The sequence below is a fragment of the Camelus dromedarius genome, chromosome 36 (genome assembly GCF_036321535.1).
Source record: "Camelus dromedarius isolate mCamDro1 chromosome 36, mCamDro1.pat, whole genome shotgun sequence".
In the NCBI taxonomy this organism is placed as follows: domain Eukaryota; kingdom Metazoa; phylum Chordata; class Mammalia; order Artiodactyla; family Camelidae; genus Camelus; species Camelus dromedarius.
In genome coordinates, this window is record NC_087471.1 from 3,008,811 (window position 1) to 3,031,343 (window position 22,533).

Here is a 22,533-nt window from a genome sequence, read left to right on the forward strand (position 1 = left end):
GGCCACCCGTAAGAGAACAAAACCAAGACTTTCCCAATCAGAGAACAAACCAAGCTTTAATGTTGAGAATGAGGGGAGCCTTCCAGAATCTCTGACTGCTAGAATTCCTTACAGGTGGGACCAGGGTACCTTACAGGTGGTCACTGGGTAGAGAGAATCCATCTGTGAAGGAGAACAGTATGTGAGTCAGAAGATTTGGATATTGTGCTAAATCACTCACTTCTTGCTTTTTTCGGCTCCTTGATTATGGCAGAAGCATTAGAAAAAATTTCTGGTTGTGCAAAAAAAAAAACCCATTAATTTGTGAATGCCAGCGATATCTTAAAATACATTAAAACGAGTCATATTAAAAGAAGTTATGCTTATAGAAGCTGAATGTTAATGCAACGTTGCTTGAGGTTTTACCATTTAATAATACGAACACCACATGAATAATGAATGTTGAGCATAGCTTCGCGTTTTCATATGCATAACTTAGACTTTTTCCTCTGGTTAAGGAAAATGGAAGCACTCAGAAAAAGACCATGATGGTCTTGACTTTCCAGATTGTGGAACTGGATTCTGAACCTGGCCCCAGAACAGCACATAAATGATTACCAGTCCAGGAAAAGCGACTATGGGTGCATTCCAGTAAATGCTCCATAGATTCAAATTGTATTAAATAAAAAAAAAGTGCCTTAGAACCTGCATTGGCAGTTTTTATAATAAAATTCTATTTTAGGGAAAAATGTCATTTTTCTCTTTTTTAGGAAGTTTGCAGATCAGATATAAGCTAGACAGACACCAGGAACCTGATGTTTTTAACTTTGGTTTTAAAAACCTGGCTGATGGCCAGCTTCATGAGGTGAAGATTAACAGAGAAGCAGCAGTGGTCTCTGTAGAGGTAAGTTGTACGTTAACAACAGGAATAGGAGTCAAAATTGTGATGCTCAGAATGTACCACCTAAAGCAAAAAGTTAATGATAAATCCAAACAAAAGAGATGCACGTTGAGCACTGTCCTTCTGTAAGTCTTGCTAGGACAGAAGATGTAGCCGAGGTGTTTTGTTTAGCAACGTTTGTTTAGAAAAAGACTGTCAAAGTTATTAGTATTTGACCATTTAAAAGACCATGCTGTTCTTACTGGTTTTCCTTTATTTGGTTGGAAATATTGTCTAGTTTATCCCAGTGACTACTGGCGATATTCTAGTGGGGACCTATCCCCACTGAATTACAAAAGAACAAATGTTACCGAAGTTTAACCACAAGGGGAAAAGCAAGCTCTTGCTTAAAGTGGGAATGCATTTTGAAAAACATCAGAGTATTTAAATTATGCATTGTCACTGGGTTTTGAAATTACGCATTGTCACTGGGTTTTGAAGAATAATCTTTTATATTGAATCTGTATGAATAATACATTTTTCTGCTCATGTTACAAATTTCCTTTCTAAATAAGTAAAAGCTCGGAGGTTCAAAATAGCTATTGCCTCTCTTTGTGGACTGGACCAATTATAGACACTTAAGTCATGAAGAAAGTGTAGGGAGAGGGAGAGGTGAAGGGTCGAGTGGAATGTGAGGTATCATAAAAATTGTTTATAAAACAGTCTTCCCCTTTAACCTTTGTGATAGCATGAACGTGTGGCTTATTTATTTACTTATTTTATCATTTTTCTCGGTCTTCCTTTGAGTCCCCATCCCCTTATCTTCCAAATTGCTTGCCATTTTGTTTCTTGTGGAACATTTAACAGGTTAACCAGAATACAAGGAGACAAGTCATCCTGTCGTCAGGGACAGAATTCAATGCTGTCAAGTCCCTTGTGTTGGGGACGATCTTAGGTAAGTGGAAGAAAAAGTGTCCCCCCCTCCCTCCGCTGCCCCGTGACATGGATCCGAAGTAGTGGGTTGCAAACACAGGAGGCATTCATCATGCTGAAAAAAGCTCCTTGACATATGCGTGCCTTTCCAGTGAGTGACAGTCAAGGTAGAAGCTTGTACTCTTGTCTGAGTGCGCATTACAATCACAAGTCAGTGCTGCCTGCGAAACGAGCCAGGGTGTTACCCAGGAGAAATACCGCCACACTTACCCGACTCGGCCATCAAACATAGTGAAACTTGGCATTTTCCTAACAGTTCACGAAAGACAAAATTAAAGCAGGTCTCAAGTTCACCAATGCTAGAGGCATCAGGGGTCAAATGCAGCAGTCATTCAATGATAAATCTAGGTTTATGTGTAGGAAAAGAAGAGACAAAGCTGCTTTTGATTTTCTTCGCCAATGAATACGCTTTGGGCTGTGGCCCGGGACCTGCCTTCCCCGGGGGCTGCAGTGACGTGTGTCCGTTGCTCCCGGCTCCTCTTGGAAAATCACAACTTAAGCATCCCACAGACATCCTTTAGGACTGCCGGTTACTCTCCATAAAGATGCCGAAGGAAAAGCCGGCTTTACTATCTAGATGGCAAACTCTTTATGCCTTTTTCCCCCTTGTCACCAAGAATTACATGGAAATAAAAGCAAATATCAAAAGGGATATAGAAACTCTTTTATTAAAAATGAAATGTTATTGGGGGGAACCCTCTGGTGGCAAGTTTATCATTCCTGCTCTGGTGCGCATCTGGCTCTTTTTTGTCTGAAATAACTGGTGGCATCTTTATTAGCTGTTCAACCATTTCTACACTGATTCTTTTGGTCGCTTCTTCTACCCCACGTTTGTATTGCATCATGAACTTGAGAATGTTAGAGAAGGCACATGAATGGGTGCTCAAAATCAGTTGAGAAGCATAGTAACTATTAAAACAATCACAGGGAGGGTACAGTTCAGGGGTAGAGTGTGTGCTTAGCACCCACGAGGTACCTCCAGTACCTCCATATGAATAAATAAATAAATCCCCAATTACCTCCCCCACAAAAAACCCCAAAGAAATGAAAATAAAATAAAGTAGAATATATATATATATACACACATATATATATATTTCTTTGTTAAAACAAACGATCACGTCTTTCATAGAGATGACAGGCAATGAAATGATGACTTCTTATTCTTCTGACAAAGGAAATGTTAGGAATCCTCGTTTGCTCCTGGGGCACTCTTATAAATAGTAAAACAGAAGTATAATATTTCGATGCTGCAGCCTAAATGTTAAACAGCCCAGCTGTCAAAGAGGCAGGTTAAGCCAAGTAAGGAGCGTAAGAATGTAGTTTTAGTGCGGAATGCGAAGAACCAAGCGGTGGTGGTCCTCCACTGTAATCATGCCTTAAAGGTGGATGAAGAACCTGGCCTTGAGGATGTACTGACCGAGAGACAGCGTGTGCTGAAAGTCCTTTCATGTGGTTCGTTGGTCGAGTCCCCTTCCCCACACGTGGGCTAGTGATCAAGCAGTTAACACACAAATAAAATAGTGGCACAATATAGTAAACCAAAAAGGATTGGAAAAACAATGAAAAGAAATAAATTGCTCCTTCAGCTTTCGCCAGTGAGAATTAACGGTATGCATTCAGATGGAGGCTGTGAAATTCCTACAAGTACAGAGACCACTCTGAGTTTTAGAAAACAGTGGGCCAGAACCTTATCCTTGGCTGTCAGCTGAGCGATATTATAATTGGTTTTAGCACCGAAATGGAGGAATTTCCTCCCCTTTTAATCTAATATTGAGCTCCACTCTCTGGCCTGACTGATCCTTGGTTTGAGCAGAGTGAATAACTGATCGTCCCAGGGGTCTGCAAACCGCAGAGCAATACTTCTACAGAGTGGGTGCGATCTGTGAGTGGCATGATGGTTCTGTCTGCCCCCAGATCTCTTCCCGCGTCCATTGCCAGATGTCTGTGTGCACTGTTTCCCCAGCCTTGAGGACAAATGTGGTCAATAAACGAAACAGACACAGGACACACACAACTTCATGCCCTCAGGGACTCCAGTCTTTGACAGAAGAGACGAGACATGTTCAGAAATGTCTGTGATCCAAAATAGAAAGTTGCCATCAGTAAGTGTGAAATTGACAAGGGGATACTGTTAAAGATAACTTAGGTTCAGATGTCTGATCTATAAAGAAGTCAGCAACAGATGACGGAAATTGATTTAATCACTAAATTGCATTGTATGAAAAGGAGCATTTTAATAAAAAAGTAGAATAATACATTTTATGATATACATTTTTTCTTTTCCCATGAGTTAATATAGAGGGTAACAATAGCACGGAATTGAAGATGTTAATATTTTTATTCAGGAATGATATATTCAAAAGCATCTCTCTCAGGCCATAAAAATCAAAGCCGAAATTCAGCAGTGACGTTTATAACCTGAAGCAACTGAATCTAATAAAATAATATTCATTTCATCTGTACCTAGCGGGGTGTATCTTGATCAAAGACTAATAAAACTTTTCATGTTTCGGGAACTTTACTTCCGGATGGCTTCTGTTCTAATTCTGCTGCCACATTTAGGTCAGTTACTGAGGCTAAAAAGACTACAGGTTTGTGTTCAGATTTGGAGGGTATAAGCAGAACTTCCCTTTGCTAACTTATAGTAAAATGGACCAAAAGCTTGGCTAATAAAGAGCCATTAATTTTCCAAAGAAAGTTGTCCCGAACTGTAACAAGTTATCCAGTGCTTATTTCTTGTTAGCTATGTTGACTCATTGAGTTACCCATTCATTCAGAAATGTTTAGTGGTCCCTAATATATATTAGGGACTTATATTTCATCAGACCTTGCAAATGACTACTCTACTTGCCCTCAAAGCACTCGTGGTATAATACACAATATAAACAATATAATACTGGTCATGGCTAATCCAATTAATGGTTATTATTTACCCCAATGTGCTTTGGAAAAATGGTTCAGCATCGTCTTCTAATGAACATGGTTCTTCCCTTCCTTCAGTGATCTGATTATTCACAATGACCAATCAGGTTAAGTTTTCCCAGTTACTAATTTCAATATAATCCTACTTTAAATGTAAATCTTTAGATTTCTCATTTTCTATGTAGTCTCAATCCTGATAGAGCTTATAGTCCCAAAGTACGGGGAGCTTTAAAATACAACAACCAAAGTTGCCTTAGCATCTTTGCGGTTTTATTTCTCTAAAGACTTCTGTCTAATTGGTATTCTGTCGATTTGGGGTTTTTTGTGCATTAAAAAAACTACCAAAATAACAAACCCAAAATAGCAAAACAAAGCGAAATTCTGTTTTTAAAGTATGCAGACTAAAGACGTGTCTTTCTGTCTCTTCCTGGGGGAGAATACAATGGGGTGAATATAGTTCAGATCAGTAGAGTCATGTGAATAAGCCTTAGTAGGTCAATTATCCGTGTGAGAAAGGAAATTCACTGAAGAATTGTATGTTGAAAAATGGAACTCCATGTATGAGAATTGGGTAATAAATAATTTATGGAAATTTTCTACTGAGATCTGTGTGAAGAGACTAGAATTTAGATATTAAAAAACTCCATTGACTTATGCAACATATATCAGTCTTTGCTATGCTCTGCTTAAGAATTTAGAAGGAAATGCACATAGAAAGACACAGAGTTTACACAATTTCAGGAATGTGAATGTAAATGCAGAAAATCTTCAACAAAACATTAGCGTATCTAATCCAATTACATATAAAATTATTATACACTATGACCAAGTAAGATTTATCCCAGGAATTTAAGGTCCGTTCAATAGATAAAGATCAATATAATAGACGATAATAACAGAATAAAGGCAAAAGAAACACATAATCATCTCAATAGACACAGGAAAAGCATTTGAAAAAATCCAACACACTTTCTTAGTAAAAACATCGAACAAATTAGGAATGAAAGGGAACTTCCTCATGTGAAAAGAGGCATCTACAAAAAGCTCACAGCTAACATCACGTTTAGTGGTGAAATAATGGAAGTCTCCCCTAAGATCAGTAATGAGATGAAGATGTCCTCTCTTACCACTTTTGTTCAAGACTGTAGTGCAGGTCTGAACCAAGGCTATTAGACACGGAAAAGAGTAAAAAGTATCCAGATTTAAAAGGAAGAAGTAAAATTATCTTTATTTGTAAAGGACGTGAAGTCGTAAGGAATCCATGAGAAAAGCTATTAGAGCTAATAGACAGTTTTGGCAAGGATTCGAGATCAGTACACAAAACTTTATTGTATTCCTATATACTAGCAATACACAATACAAGAACCAAATAAAGAATGAAATCTAAATTCTATTTATTGTAGCATCAAAAAGAATCAAATAGTTAGGAGTAACTTTAAGAAGTGCAAGACATGCACGGTGAAAACCAGAAGACATTGTTGGAAGGCTTTATGGAAGACTCCCAGAAACGGGAAGACATTTGTGTTCATGGATTGAAAGACTCAGTGTTGGCAGGATGCCATTGCTCCCCAAGATGATCTACAGATTAGACACAATTTCTCCCAAAATCCAGATGGCCGTCTCTTTAGCAGAAATTGACAAGTTGATCCCAACATTCATATGGAAATGCAAAGGGCTGCAGATAGCCAAAACAACCTTGGAAAGAATACAGTTGGAGGTCTCACCCTTCATGATTTCAAAATTTAGTACATAGCCACAGTAGTCAAAACTGTGTGGTACTGGCATAAAGGTAGACACACTGATCAGTGGACTGGATTGGAAGTCTAGAAGGAAAACTGTAAGTCTGGTGCCGGGACCCTTCAGTGGAGAAAGAAGAATCTCTCTTCAACAAATGGTGCTGACGCTACCAGATATCTACAAGTTTAAAAAGTCAGATTGGACCCCTAGCTAACACCACGTACAAAAAGTTAACTCAAAATGGATGACAGACCTAAATGTGGGGGCTAAGGTGATAAGACTCTCAGAGCAAAACATAACTGTAAGTCTTTACGACCTTGGATTCGGCAGCGGTTTCTTAGAGAAGGTTCCTCAGAAGCTTTGGGTTAGAGCATGGATTCTCAAAAGCACAAATCACAAAGAAAAATAGATAAATTGGACCTCATCAAAATGAAAAACTTGTAATTCAAAAGACACTACCAACGAAGTGAAAAGACAAGTCACAAAACAAAAGAAAAAATATTTGCTGGTCATGTATCTGGTAAGGGACGTTAATACAGATATATAAAGAACTCCTATAACTGAACAGTAAAAAGACAGCTAACCCAACTTAAAAGTGGCCGAAGGATCTGAGTAGACATTTTTCTCAAAGAAGATATACAAATGACACACACACGAAAAGATGTTCAAAATCACTAGTCATCAAGGAAATGCAAATCAAAACCACAAGGTATTTTTACATCCAACAGGACGGCTAAGATCAAAAACAGAGAGTAACAGGTGTTGAGGATGTGGACAAATCAGGCCCCTTGTGCATGGCTGGTGGGCATGTAAAATGGAGCAGCCACTGTGGAGAAACAGCTTGGCGGTTCCATACGACGTTAAACGTAGTTTATCAAATGACCCAGAAATTCCACTCTTAGGTACGTACTCAGGGGAATTGAAAATATATATTCACACACGGCAGAGGATTTCATTCGTCTGTAGCCCACGGCTGCACCCAGGGGAGCTCCAGTTTGCTCCCAAGCAGAGTGAGCATCTGCAGGGCACCAGCTAAGGCCGCTGGTACCCGCTCTGGCTGTCTCTCCTGAGGGAGAAAGGACCAAGGGTTGGAGGGAGGTTCTGCTCATCCCTGGTGTGCAGATGCAGGATGTCTGGGTGGCCGGCTAGTCGCCCCCCAAAGCGCTAACGCTGTGTCCCGCTTCTTTGCCCGCAGAGTCCCCCGGCGCGGACGCCGACACGCTGCGGGCCGGCGCGCGCGGCTTCACCGGCTGCCTGTCCGCCGTGCGCTTCGGCCCCGCCGCCCCGCTGAAGGCGGCGCTGCGCCCCGGCGGCCCCGCCCGGGTCACCGTCCGCGGACGCGTGGCCGCCGCGTCGCGCTGCGCCGAGGGCGCGGGGCCCGGAGCCCCCGCGCGGGAGGCGACCCGCCCGCTGGCGGGCGGCGCAGGTGCGTGGCCCCCCGCCCGCTCCCCGCCCCCGAGGTCCCCGAAAGCCCTCCGTGCGCGCACCGTCCCGTTCCCTGGTCTTCGGCTTCTCGGTTCTTCCTTTCAAGTTCATTTCTGCGACCGCACTGCCTGCTCGTCTTTCAGACCCGGTGGATTTCCCAGGAGCCCTCTTTCCCACTCTCCTCTGTCTCTCCCCGTTTCTGCCGCAGGTCGCTCGGGACCAGCAGATGAGAGCGAGCCCTTAGTGACTGCGGACCGGAGTGACTCCGCGGTCATCGGAGGTAACGGGGCCGCGAGTGACCTCGTCCTTGGCGTCGTTGGCCCTATTAGCAACCCCCCCCCCCCCCCCCCCCCCAGTATCTGTGAGAATCCGTGCTGATTGTGAGGCCAATGGCAGGCCACATACATTTGCTCATGTTCTTGGTGTAATTTTACCGAATTCAGCTCCTTTGGAGGTGCTTGGGAGAAGGAACTGATGGTTCCACTGAAACACTTCTTAAAGGATGGTTGCCAAACCGTAGCATATTAAGACGCTTTTCATTTGAAAATAACCATTAGTGTTTCTCAGGATTACATATTTAAGTTGACTTACTTTTACTTCTTCGATTCAAAAATAGCCCTGGACCTCAGTCCATTAGCCCAGAACATTTAAAAATAAGAGGAAAAATAAAACGTATTGAGAGAAGCACCTGACATACATATATATATATATATATATATTCATTAAATAAATCCATCCATATAACCGTACATACATATAAAGAAGAAAACATAATGGGACATTAAATACCTTCCAAAAATTCTCTGAAACAAGATTTATCCAGGTCCGACTCAAAAAATTAATTTTCAGTTCTCCTTCGTATCATTTTAATTTGCTTAATTAGATTATTGAAATGTGAGTCAGTTGTAAACTCTGCTTGATGAGAAGTAAAGTGCTCTCCGTTCTTTGCTACCCAAAAATGAGGTAATTACTCTTAGAGGTGGGTGACAGGACTGGGTGTCCGCTGTTCAGGCCCACTGTGCACCTGCTCAGATTAAATCTGAGCGTTTTGCCTGCATGCATCCAGGCACCAGTTTTCTCCAGACAATTAGGGAAGTAGTCAGACCTTATAAAGTGCTGACCAAATCTGTATAAAAATGTCAACATTTCCATTTCTGTCTCAGCCACTTTTATCTTTGTAATGAGTGAGGAATATGACCTCCACTTTACAACTCCAAGAGCAAATAAAAACCATAAATGTTATTTATAATGCTTATCTAAAAGGAGTAACTTTTGTGTTAGAATTTAAATTAAATCTTTATCCTAAATCTTGCTACTTTGCTTTTAATGAGCAAACTTCACTATCATGCCAAAGCCAAGTGAAAATAAATCAACTTCAATGTGATTAATAGTTACAAAGTACGAATCCAAGTTCAAAATTTTGCAAAATAGCATAGTGGGTGCCCTTTTATTACAGAGAGCAAAGACAGTAGTCAGACTGATGATGGACCAAAGATGTGGTCTTTGGAGTTTTATTGCTTTTGCTAAATATCATTGGGAAGATGTACAAAGTAAGTGGCTCCAGTGTCATTCCCCTGAGAAATCCTACTTGGACACGTGGGATGGAGAATGAGAACACAGAAGGGCTTAGAGACAGAATGACTCAGTTTCCTGGGCCCTACAATCCCCTTGTCCCTGCCTGCCTTCTGTGTGGTGGCTGGTTGCTGCGTGCTAGTGTATTGTTCCAGAGAGAGTGATCAGACTTTTCTAATTGATCACAGACTGCACCCACTTGTAAAATATTGGATCTATTTAAAGACTTATTCCAATAGGTCGATTTCTCCATGTTCTGCATTTTGCATTGTTACTTTCTCCTCTTGCGGACAAAGGGAGCATTATAGGAAAGCGGAATTAACCTAAGAAATACTCAAGCCTGGTAAACCAGAGATCGCAAAGGGTTTCTTGCCAAGGGATGCGTATTGTAGACGGGCAGATGGATGGATGGAGAAACAGACAGATGTGTGGACAGACAGAGACACAGGCAGACATGAGCCCTTGTCAAAAACATAGTACCTTGGAGTTGCTGATAGGAAGGTTATGGAAGGCATCAGATGCATAATTTAAATCATCTCAATCTCTTGCAGAGAGGGGGTGAAAATAGAAGTTATTCTAGGATCCCACCAAACCTCACAAAACGGACAAACGACCTAGAGTGAAAGATGATCAGTCACATACAGAAAATTCTGGCTGCATGGGTGGGTCAGTGCCATGGTGACAGTCACCGTGTAATCAACTGGCCTGGTCGCTGTTACTGAGAGTTACTAGCTCCTGGCACTAAAATTGGATATGATGCCTCTCTTAAGGCAAAGTCCTATAACTACAACATAAAAATAAGTAAAGTAACTCTTGTTTCCAAGTGAGAAGCAAGATGTATTGAAAGTAATGAATATTCTACCTGTGCATATTTAAGAATATTGACAAAATAATAAAAGTGCACCCTCCTCCCAGCTAAGGAGAAGTCTGGGCTCCTGATAGCATGTGCTCAGGCATCTTCGTGACACGTTACGTCCAATCAAGCTTTGAGTTTGTTGGTCTCCATTACATTTGCTTATGTTGGTCCCGAATATAAAGAAGAACTCCGTTTGCAATACAAATTTCGAGTCACATAACTAAGCAGTAACGTGTGTTTTCTAACATTTGATTTCTAACAGTTAACATCGGATACTAATTAATGCCTGTGTCCATCGTCTTCAAAGTACACTAACTAATGAATGCTGCTTCTTTACCTGTTTGTTGCAGAAAAGGTTGGACATTCATTCTTCAATAATATGATATAGGTTGAATAAGCATTTCTGTGGCGTAACAGTCTCAACCCTTGTGGTGCATGGAAATCATGAAAATTTCCAGCTAGAGGTGTCAAATAATCTCCTTTCCAGATAGCTGAGCTTTATCAATATTTCTACAATTTTTAATAATATGATATATTAGTTACCTACTACCGCATGACAAATGACCACCTACATAGCCATTTAACACAATCCACATTTATTACCCCTCGGTTTCTGTGGGTCAGGAGTTCAGGCAGATCTCACCCAAGCCCTCTGCCGAGCGTCTCACAATGCTGAAACCGACGTGTCTTGTCTGGGCTCTTGAGCTGGGCTTGCACCTGGAGGAGGGTCTGCTGGGGGAAAGAAGCCACTTCCTCACTTACGTGGTGTTGGCTGCGTTCGGCGTCTAACGGCTGAAGGACTGAGAGCTTCTGGATCTTAGCTGACTCCTGGCTAGAGGCTGTTTTTAGCACCTCGGGGCCACCTGCAGTTCCCTGCCAGGTGGGGTTTCCCGGCATGACTGCTTGGCACCTCACAGCCAGCAGGAAGAAAGAGATTCCAGCAAGACAGTTGTTACGGTCTTAACGTAACATAATCACGTAAACATGCATGAATAATCAGGCGCGTGTCATCACCTTTGTCACACCGTATTGATTAGAAGCAGGTCACGAGGGGATCACACTGGGGTATGGATCCCTCAAAAGGCAGCAATCACTTAAGATTCTGTTGGTCTCATAGAGATAGATGAGATACATGTCACACTGCTGTAGGTCAACAGTACATCAGCATTAAAATTAAATCAAATTTTTATTAAAATACTTACACATAAGCATTTAATTACTCTATAATGGGGCTACACACTCTATACTTTTAAATAATAAAAACCTGCTTACTCATTAGCATGGAGTGTGATCATGACCCCAGAAGCCCTGTGGTGTCTCCGCATTTAATCGTGAAGGCATTAACTGAAATCCAGCGATGATATGTCTTTAGGATTAAGGCATAAAACTGCGGGGTCTAAACTCTGCATGGATTGAGAAGAAAGCTTAATGTTAATCATCCCACTTGGTTTCAAGTTTCCTGATGGTAAACAATGCGAGGGAAGATGCCAGTTCCGCTGACATTGACAGTTTATAATCTGACTTTGTATTTCCCTTTCTCTCTAGGTGTGATAGCCGTTGTGATATTTATCTTGCTCTGCATCACTGCCATCGCTATCCGCGTTTATCAACAGAGGTGGCTATACCAAAAAAACGAATCCAATATTCCCCAAAATGGGGACAATGCTGAGACTGCCCTGAAAAGTGAGCTCAACATGCAAAGTGCAGCCAGCGAAAGCCAGAAAGAGTATTTCTTCTGATCAGCCGTGACTTACTTATTACTATGATGATGTGACTTTCTTGTTAAGCCAGGGGCTCCTGGTGGAGGAAACCCTCCTCTCGTCCTCCTGGGGCGGGCGCTGGGTGGGCAACTCCGTCAGTTTGCTCACACGTGGTCCCTGGAGGCTCTGCTCAGTGCTCCTTGATCTATTTATTAGCAGTGACTTAAGTGTGCTTGTTAATCACCGCTTGTCAGTTTCTGGCTGTTCTGACCTGATCTTCTAAAACTGAAATGTATTTTGCATAATTACTTTGGGTTCTAAGTGGGAACAAGGATTTGAGCTGTGGCCCTGCTCTCTTAAAAATCCAACACGGAAGTTTATAAAAGTCAAAGTTGGCCTCTCACGTTTTGTGTTACATGGAAACCTAACCTTCCTTAATTGATCACCTGCTGACACTGGTCAACCAGGAAGTGCTTCTCAAATGGTCTTCAGCTGCATTTCCATATTCCTGTGAACCAGAGCCCGGTGGCCAAAAATGCATTAGAAACCTGAAAAAAGAAAAGAAAGGAAAAGAAAAGAAACATTTTGGGGGCTGATTGTTTTTACTGTATGTCTCTTTTAAATCAGTTTTGATACATTTTAGTGATGAAACAAGTGTTGAATGTCAGATATGAAGAAATTACATTAAGTCCAGCTATGAAACAGAAAATTTGCAAGTAGAGAAACATAAAGGATTTCAGTCTGTGATAATTTGCTTATTTATGTTCTTTGCAATTGGTCAGGATACTCTTTGTAAACTATAATAATGATCACCTAATGATCTCACAGAAATGAATATTTTCTAACTAAATCTGTGCCCATATATAAATTCCATATTTAATGTTGGAAATATATCCTCCATCCACATCTGAATGAAATGTAATCCTAAATTTATTTCCTTTATATATAAGGTGACTTTTCTTTGTAGTCTTGTGGGGTTTTTTTTCCTGAAAGTTGTAACAACGCTTTCATTTCCTGTTATTGTCTGTTCATTAGGGAAAAAGTCACATTTTTTTTTAATTTAGAAAAAACTTTAATTGAAATAGAGTCAATTACAATGTGTCAATTTCTGGTGTACAACAGTGTTCCAGTCTTGCATATACATACATATATTCATTTTCATATTTTTGACATTTTGAACTAAATCTCTCCGTTTCCCTTTCTACATTTTGAGCCGATCTAGGCAAGACATCCCCTGAGTTACCCTCTCACCTAATTACCACTAGGAATACCAGTGGAAGAATACTTATGCTAAACGAAGATGCAGGTTATATAATCTGAACAAAATCTGTCATTCCAGTCAAGATTCTGGGATCTTGAGATCTGTCTCCAACAGAGCACTCAAAATCAACTAGTTCATTTTAAGTAGGGTATATTCTAGGAGAGTGAAAAAAAAAATCCTATTAACTATGGGAGTTGATCCAGTAACTACTTTTGTGGCAGTGTCTTTAGATAATTGCATGGAGTCACCATTTGCACTGAAAAGCCGGTTGTAATAAAAATGGGCTGCCCTCTCCATACCGCACCTGCCCTGTGCCTGCCAGGTACTTCCTCTGACCACAGGGAAGGAGGCCACGTGACCGTGGAGGCTGAGACTGGAGTGGGGCAGCTAAGCTCCAAGCCAAGGAACACCAAGGACGGCTGGCCACTGCCAGAAGCCAGGAGGAAATAATGGAACAGATTCTCCCCTCAAAGCTTCCAGAAAGAACCAATCCTGTTGACACCTTGATTTTGGATTTCTGGTCTCCTAAAGTATAAAAGAATACATTTCTTTATTTTTTTAAGCCAAAAAAAAAATTGGAACTGTATGTGCTTAGCCTTGCTATGACCTTTGAGTGTATACCAACTTTTCTGTGTTCTTTTTAAAGAATGGGAAAAGATGTCCTCTATATTGCCTTTTCTCAAAAATTTTTTTCTAACGCTTTTGTGTTAATTTTCGACAAGGTGTAACAGACCACCACAAATTTAGTGACTTCCTACAACCAGTACTTACTATCTCCCACTTTCTGCGGTCAGGAGCTGGGCAGGGGTTCACTGAGACGTCTGCAAGGCTGCAGTCAGGTGTCTGCCCGGGCTGTGTTCTCATCTGGAAGCTCAGCCGGGGACGGCTTTGCCTCCTTGCTCCCATGATCACTAACAGCCTTCCATTCCTTCCTGCTGGGAGGCTTATGGAAGCTTAGTTCTTCAAGGCTAACAAGGGACAGGGAGGCTCCAGAGCAAGTCTGCCAGCAGTAGGGAGTCTACAGAATGGAATGTGATCACGGGGGTGGCATCCCATCACATTTGCCATATTCTTTTGGTCAGAAGCACGTCACAGGTCCCACCCATACTGAGGGGGAAGGATTATATGACTTGAGTCAGCAGGCTGGAATCACGGGGACCACTTTAAAGCCCATCTGTCATAATACTATATCCACATTGACGTTTCTTTAAATGAATGATGAAAGACGTTTGGGATCTCAATACAGCAATATGTGAAGGGCCAGTCCTTGTCAATGGTGTATGTAGTTTTTTTCCCAAGGGTCTATGTAGTTGGGGAAGGATTCAACACAAAAATGATAGGCTCCATTAAATGCATAGCTGTATGTAAACATCATTAAATCACTGCAAGGTTAATCAGTGGTCATCTTCTGTTCCAAAAGAATGCATCACTTTGATAGCTAAAATTTTACAGATTTATAGAAAGTGAAATCCACTGCACTCTGCCTTTTGTTTTTTTTTTTTGCCAGCATTTTATTTTATTTGAGTTTTTTTTTTTCCTGTTTGTTTTTGGTGTGTGTAGGGGGAGGTAATTAGATTTATTCCTTTTTTTTTTTTTTTTTTAGAGGAGGTACTGGAGATTGAACCCAGGACCTTGTGCATGCTAAGCATGCGCTCTCCTGCTTGAGCTGTACCCTCCCCCCTGCTCTCTTTTCTAAGGAGAAAACTTTAAAGTGTTTTTACCAAAACTTCAGTGATGCATTATCAACTTCCCCTGATGGATTTGTAAATGTTTGCTGCTTATTTGTGAATAAAATAACATTTTTGAATTAAATTAGGAAAATATTTTTAAGAGAAGTTGAATGACATTTGAATTATGGAATTATATTGTTTTTCCCCTAAAATATTAAAACCTGTGCAAAAGTATGCATTCTGTGATGCTCTGTGTATTACTTTATCTCTGCAGTAAAATACAGGGAGCACTAAGACCTGTGAATATTATTCATGATGGTATTTAAATCATCACACGAAAAAATGAAACACAAAGTAATGGATATTTACTGATTACTACAAGTTAAAAATACCTATATATGTAAGTATTTTTTTAAGCTTTGCCAGAGAACAATAACTTAACAATCAGCACGTTATTTGTTAAATATTTACTATATACTCAAACCTGGTTAAACATAACTTTCCTCAGAGAGTTGGGTTTCTAAAGCACTGATTAAATATACTGATTCCAGTTGCAAATAGCATCCTTCCATGAAACAGAAGTTCACAGGTAATAATCCCTCAGGTTTCACTTTCAAAATAGAAATGGGAAATAAGCATGTAATTAACACTCATCCTTGGGACTCAGGAATTCCCGTTCGCTTCATTGTGAGGTGACGCCCTCTCCCCACTCCAGCCCAGTAGTATTTAGCAAGGTAGCAAAACAGATTAGGGCGTTTCTGTTCTGCTTGTCTGGAATAACCCTACTTCTGAAATGTTGTTCACTTTCTTTTGGATAGCACATTTGCCAGATAACTGGTTTCAATGGATTTTTAAAAAAAAATGAAATATGAAGTTCATGGTCCTTGGCTTGAAAGATGACAGATATGAGTGAGGCACTCTTCATCTAGTATAAATGAGATCTGATGATTCAATCGGATGATCAAATTAATCTTTAGACAACGGGGATGAAATGGACATATGTTAAATAAAAACATATTAATTGGGTTGCTCTATCTACTGTTTTGCAATCCATGTACTAAAATGTTTAAGGACTCCCACGGTGCCTTCAATAGGCTGCCTCTTTCCCTTTTTCCAAGTCTGGCTCATGGCGTGTGGCCACGTGGAAGAAAGAATGAAGAAGAAAATGATAGATGAGAAATGGTTTGCAAACAGAGCAGTGGGGGAGATGGATTTAGTGTGTATGAGTACCCACAGGCACACCAGAGCCCATCAACACACCTACGTGTTGAGGGACATTCATAGATTTGGTGCAAATGGAAAATAACTTATTTCAGCTGAATAAAAATATGATTAATGATAGATCTGTGGGTTACCTAAACCCCCATATGGCTATTACCACTTTTTGAGGGGATGGAAGTATTCATAAACACTGGTTTAGGAAATTTAAGTTCAGAGAAAGAATTAAGTTTTTATAAAAAACAATTCTTATTCTCAGAATCATAGAGGCGGTCTATTGGCAGGAGCATCCAATATTCTGCGGTCTAATCCTCTCATCTTCTTTCACAAGGCTTCTAAACAAGTCTGAGATGCTTCTACACTGTTTATTAGTAGTTAGATCAGGTTACCTGAACCTTGCTTTTCTATACGAGTTCTCACAGGTGCAGCTCTTGCTAACCTTACTGTTTAAAATTTGATCAGAACGTCAGTCACTCATAGGTCGTGTAACTTCGATACAATTATAGTTGGTGTTATAGGAAGACGGGTATGTGTCGCTGAGATGTGTGGCAGGATTTATGGTCCATTAATCACATTGCTGGGAAAAGCTGAAGTGCTACTTTCTATGAAACCTCTGTTTCAAAATGACTAGTCATCCATACGTTTGCCGTCCTTTAATTATGACTGAAAAATGAAATGCATTCACTTCATCGTATTATTATTTGTGTTAAAAGGAGGAGATGCTGGATTCAGAGTTTATCCTTTGCTTGGTAAATACAAAGTTTCCTATCTCAGGTCTAAACTTGCCTTTAGATTTGAAAAATGAAATTCTAGAACCTACCAGCTTTTATGAAATTTCTTAAAACAGAACATCTATAACTAAACATGGGACTTTGCATCACTGATTGCTGACTTGAATTCTTAAAACAAACCAATGAGGTAAGGTATATATATATATAATTAGCCCATTCTTTAAGAGATCAGACAGCTGCCACACAACAGATACAGGACAATATGGGGCGAGAGGGTGGCTGTGTGCCAGGTCTCGGTGGAGCCCCTGGGACGTGCACCGCCAAGAGTGGGTCCTCGGCTTCACGCAGGAAAGAATTCAACAGCCACGGCTGAGGAAAGGTAGATTAACCTGGAGGGACACATACTCCACAGACAGAGCGCAGCCCGTCTCACTCAGAAGGGAAAGCAGCCACGAGGTCGGGGTTGTTAGTCTTTATGGGGTGGGTAACTTCATGTGCTAACGAGCGGGAGGGTTATTCCAACTACTTTGGGAAGGGGCTGGGATGCCCAGAATTGGGCCATCCCCCACTTTTTGACCTTTTATGATCAGCCTTCAAACTGTCAGGGCACCTGTGGGAGTGCCATTTAGCCTGCTGTTATATTACATGAGGACACACTGAAGCTCAAGGTCTACTGGGCGTTGAACCTTCCACCATCTTGGTGCTAATTACTGTGTCATTCTTTCAATGGCTGTGCCCTGCCCCCTTCCCTCCTGTCTCTAGAAGGCCTTTATTGCTTAGATAAGTGTCACACGCATAATTAATTACTGTCAGCCACAGGGGAACGCGGGTCCTGACCCTTGTAACAGTTGACCTGCTCTCATTTTCTGAAGCAAGTGAATACAATCCATGGATACATTTCTTTATTGGTTTCGATCTTTTAAGATATAATTTAAATGTTTAAAAAATATGGAATTCAATGGTTCTGCCTAGGAACACGCTCACACACACACACACACACACACACACACACACAGAGCTTTCTACCTACTGGTAAAGCCAGATTTATGCTTTGGATGTTTCCTAGAATGTTTAATGTCTCTAAGGAAGCATTCATAGGAGAGCAGTTCGCCGAGTCCTCGCTCTGCTGTTTATGGATCGTGCGTTCCAGCGTGCTTCCCAGTTGGACAGGGTCAGTGGTCCTCCCACAACGCTCCCACAGGCTGCTCTGGTTTCTGACAGTTTGTGATCTTGACAGGAGTGCTCTGCCACCAACACTGTAAAGGGTGGTGTTTTCCCCAATTATTAGGAAAAACACATTGCCTCTGTTAGGTTTAATTTTCTTACACTTTTGGTACCCATTATTTAATATCAGCTGGCATCTAACCTGGCACAAATTATATATTAGAGTTACTCCAGGTTTACTCCATCAATGGTTTTTGTACTTTTCAAAGAATATTTTTAGAATTGAGCAGGGCCTGTGTGGTAGAATTCATTATTTTATACCCTCAAACACATAACTTAATAATTTGCATTTAGTGGAAGTTCATTTCATGAAGAACTATGCATGGAAACATAAATAGGCAATTATAATTCATTGTAGTAGGTAGAATTAACAGATGATTTTGGAATGGGGAAGGAATGCAGACAAAATACAGTGTAGGTATAACTTAAATTCAACACTTTACAGCAGATATGGTTTTAAAATAATAATAATTCTGTGGATTCATAAACATATTGGCCCAGATCAGTGTCTGTAGCAACTCCAGGTAGCTGGAAGATTCCTGGGGTGTCCAATGTGGGTATTCCAGGACATGATCTGGAGAGATCCTTTTGCTCCCCAAGCTACTGAGAACCCACATGACAATAATGTCACTTAAAGAGACATGGAAAGCTCCTGAAATGATGGCAAACATAACACAGAAGGATGGAAAGAAATGTGTAGAAAGAACCAGAAAGCAGACCAAGAAGGCTGAGAAGCTCCAATGATTGTTTCTATCTTTGTTCATCCACTTCTTTCAAAATGGCATCTTTCTCTTACTGCCCCCTGTCCTGAAATATTCTTCAGAATCCTTACACTGCTGCTGATTTTGGAAGCCCACGCCCCACTGAAAGACAGAAAGGGGTCCCTTCTGGAGCCGAGGAACTGCTGAGGTCCATCTGCAACTTTTTTTTGATGGATCATTGGTTGCCCAAGTCAGAAACAGAGAGGCAGAGCAGGGCGGGTTCTTGGTAAGACAAAGTTGCCCATGCATGGTCTGTAAAAATATTTCCTGCCCTTTGTTTTCCAAATTAATGCCAATTCATTCTTTTTTTTCTCATAAACAAGTGAAAGTTGCTTTCTTCCCCTTCCCTCCAGCTCGGTGTCTGACCATTACTGGTAGAGAATTTGCATTTTAAATTTGGTCTGTAAAATATGGTTTCTAATAACCATTTTCCTTTGCAAACCAAATTGTGTCCATGTGGCTGTGAACCAAAGGCGTGGCCATTTTACATTTCTGGACCTCAGTATTATTATTGACTTGGGCTTATTTACATAATGGGTTTTAAATCATTTAAACGTAGGTTTGTGTGATCAGTTTCCTGGTCGCAAAGCACTGCTTATTTAGAGCAAAGCTATTCTGTTGGAAGCCTTTCTGAAAATTTTCCTAGTGGTCAGTTGAATATATAATTTTATTTTCTTCTAAAAACATGGTAGGTGTCTAGACAAAAGCACGCTCTCATGCGTCTCTTCTATTTCTTGGTTTTAACGTGTGCAGAATGGCTCGCAGCTCAGCACCTACGTCTCCCTTCCACCCCAAGAACATATGTGTCAATTACTCTTAATTTAAAAAAAATCCTATAGTATCTCTTCTGAACATGTGACCTGGGCATTGGTGATGATTCCTTGGAGGATGAAAAGATTTCTAATGGTGAGACCATCATTCGGTCTCCAGCATGTGAACCCATCCTGCAGCATCCTCTGCAGAGCTTATAGAGGTACTTTGCAGATGTATTGGTACCCTGCTGCCCATATCCCCTTGCACACTCAGGTCCCGTCTGTAGTCTTCTTTATTCAGCATGAAGATGTTATGCTGGGAGAAACTGCAAGGTGCCTTCCTTGGAGAGATTGACATTTAAAGGAATTAGAATTTTCTTCCTTAACAGTGACCAGACCTCCAAGCAGAGGCTCTTTTGATGTGCCATCTGGAATTATTCAAACATCTGTAATCTAAAGGGGCCCCGGGAGCTTCTTGCAGATGTTGGAGGGTCTCTGTGGAAGGCTTCATATCCTGTAGGCGCTAGCCTGTCATCTTTAAAGCATGGTGGGCAGGCGGGCAAGACAGACTCAGTGTCACACCTGCTCAGCACTGCACTGGCCACCTGCTGTTACCTCAGCCAAGAGATACAGGAAGCGAGGCGGCAGAGACGGCAGCAGATTCCACACGGCATCCTGATTAAGTCCTCCTATGAGCATGTCTGTGATGCATGCATGCCGTGCAGGGAAAATGTGCACCGCAGGGGAAAAGCGTTCACTGTCTGCGTAGTACAACTTTCCGAGTAATCTGACTTTGCTATATTTTCTTGGGTTGGTCCCATTATCATTATGCAGTTATCTTTCTTTGTCTCTTATTAACAATCTTTGTTTTAAAGACCATTTTGTCTGATATAAGTATCGCTATTCCGGCTTTGTGTTTCTTTTTGCATGGAGTATTTTTTTTCCGTCCACTCACTTTCAGTCTGTGTGTGTCTTTATAGATGAAATTAGCCTTTTGTAGACGACATATATATGGGTCTTGTTTTTTTAATCCATTTGGCCATTCCAATGTCTTTTAATTGGAGCATGTAGTCTATTTAAATTTAAATTAATTGTTGATAGGGATGTATTTATTGCCATTTTGTTAATTATTTGGGGATTGTTTTGTAGCCCTTTTTTGTTTCTTCTTTTTCTCTCCTCCCTTATGATTTGAAAACTATCTTTAGTGTCATGTTTGGATTCCCTTCTTTTTCTGTGTATGTGTCTAATAAAGATATTTTGTTTGTGGTTATCGTGAGGTTTATGTATAGCAATCTACATATGTATACATGTTATTATTTTAATCTACTGATCTCATAAGTTCGCATGCATTTTAACAACCCTGAATTTTCACTACCCCTCCCTCCTGCATTTAATGCTTTCAACATCCTATTTTACATCTTTTTGTTTTGTGCATCTCTTAAATATTTACTGTGGATATAGATGAGTTTTACTACTTTTGTTTTTTGAGCTTTATTAGTGGTTAACCTACTACCTTTGGTGCATAATCACCATTATTAATTAGATATTTTTTCCTTTTTGCAATTCTCATATTTATAGTTGTGGCTTTTTCTTTTCCACTTAGAGAAGTCTCTTTAACATTTCTTGTAAAGCTGGTTTCATGTTGCTGTCTAGCTTTTGCTTATCAGTAAAACTCTTGATCTCTCCTTCAAATCTTAATGATAATCTTAATATTCTTGGTTATATGTTTTCTCCTTTCATCACTTTGAATGTATTGCACTGCTCTCTTCTGGCCTCAGAATTTTTGCTGAAAAGTCAGCTTATAGTCTTATGGGACTTCCCATATTTAATATTCTCTCTTTATCTTTAATTTTTCCACCTTAATTAAAATGTGTCTTGATGTGATCCTCTTTGGTTTGATCATCTTTTGGGCTGTCTTGTGTTTCCTGGATCTGGATGTCAGTTTGCTTTCCTAGGTTAGTGATGTCTTCAGCTATTATGTCCTCAGAGATATTTGCTGCCCCTTTCTCTCTCTTTTCTCCTCCTGGGACCCCCTATAATGTGAATATTAGTATAGTTAATGTTGTCTCAGGGGTCTCTTAAACTGTCATTTTGTTTTTTAATTCTTTTTCTGTTCAGCTTGAGTGGTTTCCACTACTCTGTCTTCCAGTTGGCTAATCTGTTCCTCTGTGTCTTCTAATCTACTGTCAATTCCTTCTAGTGTATTTTTTATTTCAGTGATTGCATTCTTCAGCTCCATTTGGTTTTTCTTTATATCTTCTAACTCTATGTTAGACACTTCTAACTGCTCACTATGTTTATTCATTTTTCTCCCAAGTTTTTGCATCTTTACAATCATTACATTGAACTCATTAGGTAGACTGCCTGTCTCCACTTATTTCTTCTTACTGGTTTTCTCCCTTGTTCCATCATTTTGAACATATTACTCTGTCACCTAATTTTCCTAAGTTTCTGTTTTTATTTCTAAGTATTCTGTATGTTGGTTACATTTCCCAATCTTGGAGAGTTGGCGTTATGTAGGACATGTCCTATGGGGCCCAGTGGCACACTCCTCTCTGGTCAGCAGAGCAATAAGCTCCAGGAGTGTTCTCCACATGGGCTGTGTGGGCCCTTCTGTTTTGCCAGGCTGACTTCTGCGGGTGTGCTGGTAGGCATGGCTGGCCCCCGGTCTGATTAGTTGCCAGGTCCCACCTGGTGTGGAAGCTGCTGGCCACTGGTGGGTGGGGATGGCTCCTGGCAAGGCTACCTGCATGGCCTGCAGATTCTGAGCAGACAGTCATACGTTCCTGAGAGTAAGACTCACTGGCTTTCCAAGCCAAACATTCTGGGGGCTCATCTTCCTGGTGCAG

At 40.7% G+C, this 22,533-nt stretch overlaps 1 protein-coding gene across 2 annotated transcripts in view; it reads left to right on the forward strand.

Annotated features, from left to right (window-relative positions):
• LOC105094536 (contactin-associated protein-like 3) overlaps window positions 1-15,232 on the forward strand; it is a 148,672-nt gene extending 133,440 nt beyond the window's left edge. For both annotated transcript variants that reach the window (XM_064482454.1, XM_064482455.1), the window contains 5 exons: window positions 750-883; window positions 1,727-1,814; window positions 7,710-7,940; window positions 8,148-8,219; window positions 11,913-15,232. In XM_064482454.1, coding sequence (XP_064338524.1) covers window positions 750-883; window positions 1,727-1,814; window positions 7,710-7,940; window positions 8,148-8,219; window positions 11,913-12,106 — 719 coding nt within the window. In that variant the 3' untranslated portion in view covers window positions 12,107-15,232. The remainder of the gene's footprint in view (window positions 1-749; window positions 884-1,726; window positions 1,815-7,709; window positions 7,941-8,147; window positions 8,220-11,912) is intronic.
• The last annotated feature ends 7,301 nt before the right edge of the window (window positions 15,233-22,533 follow it).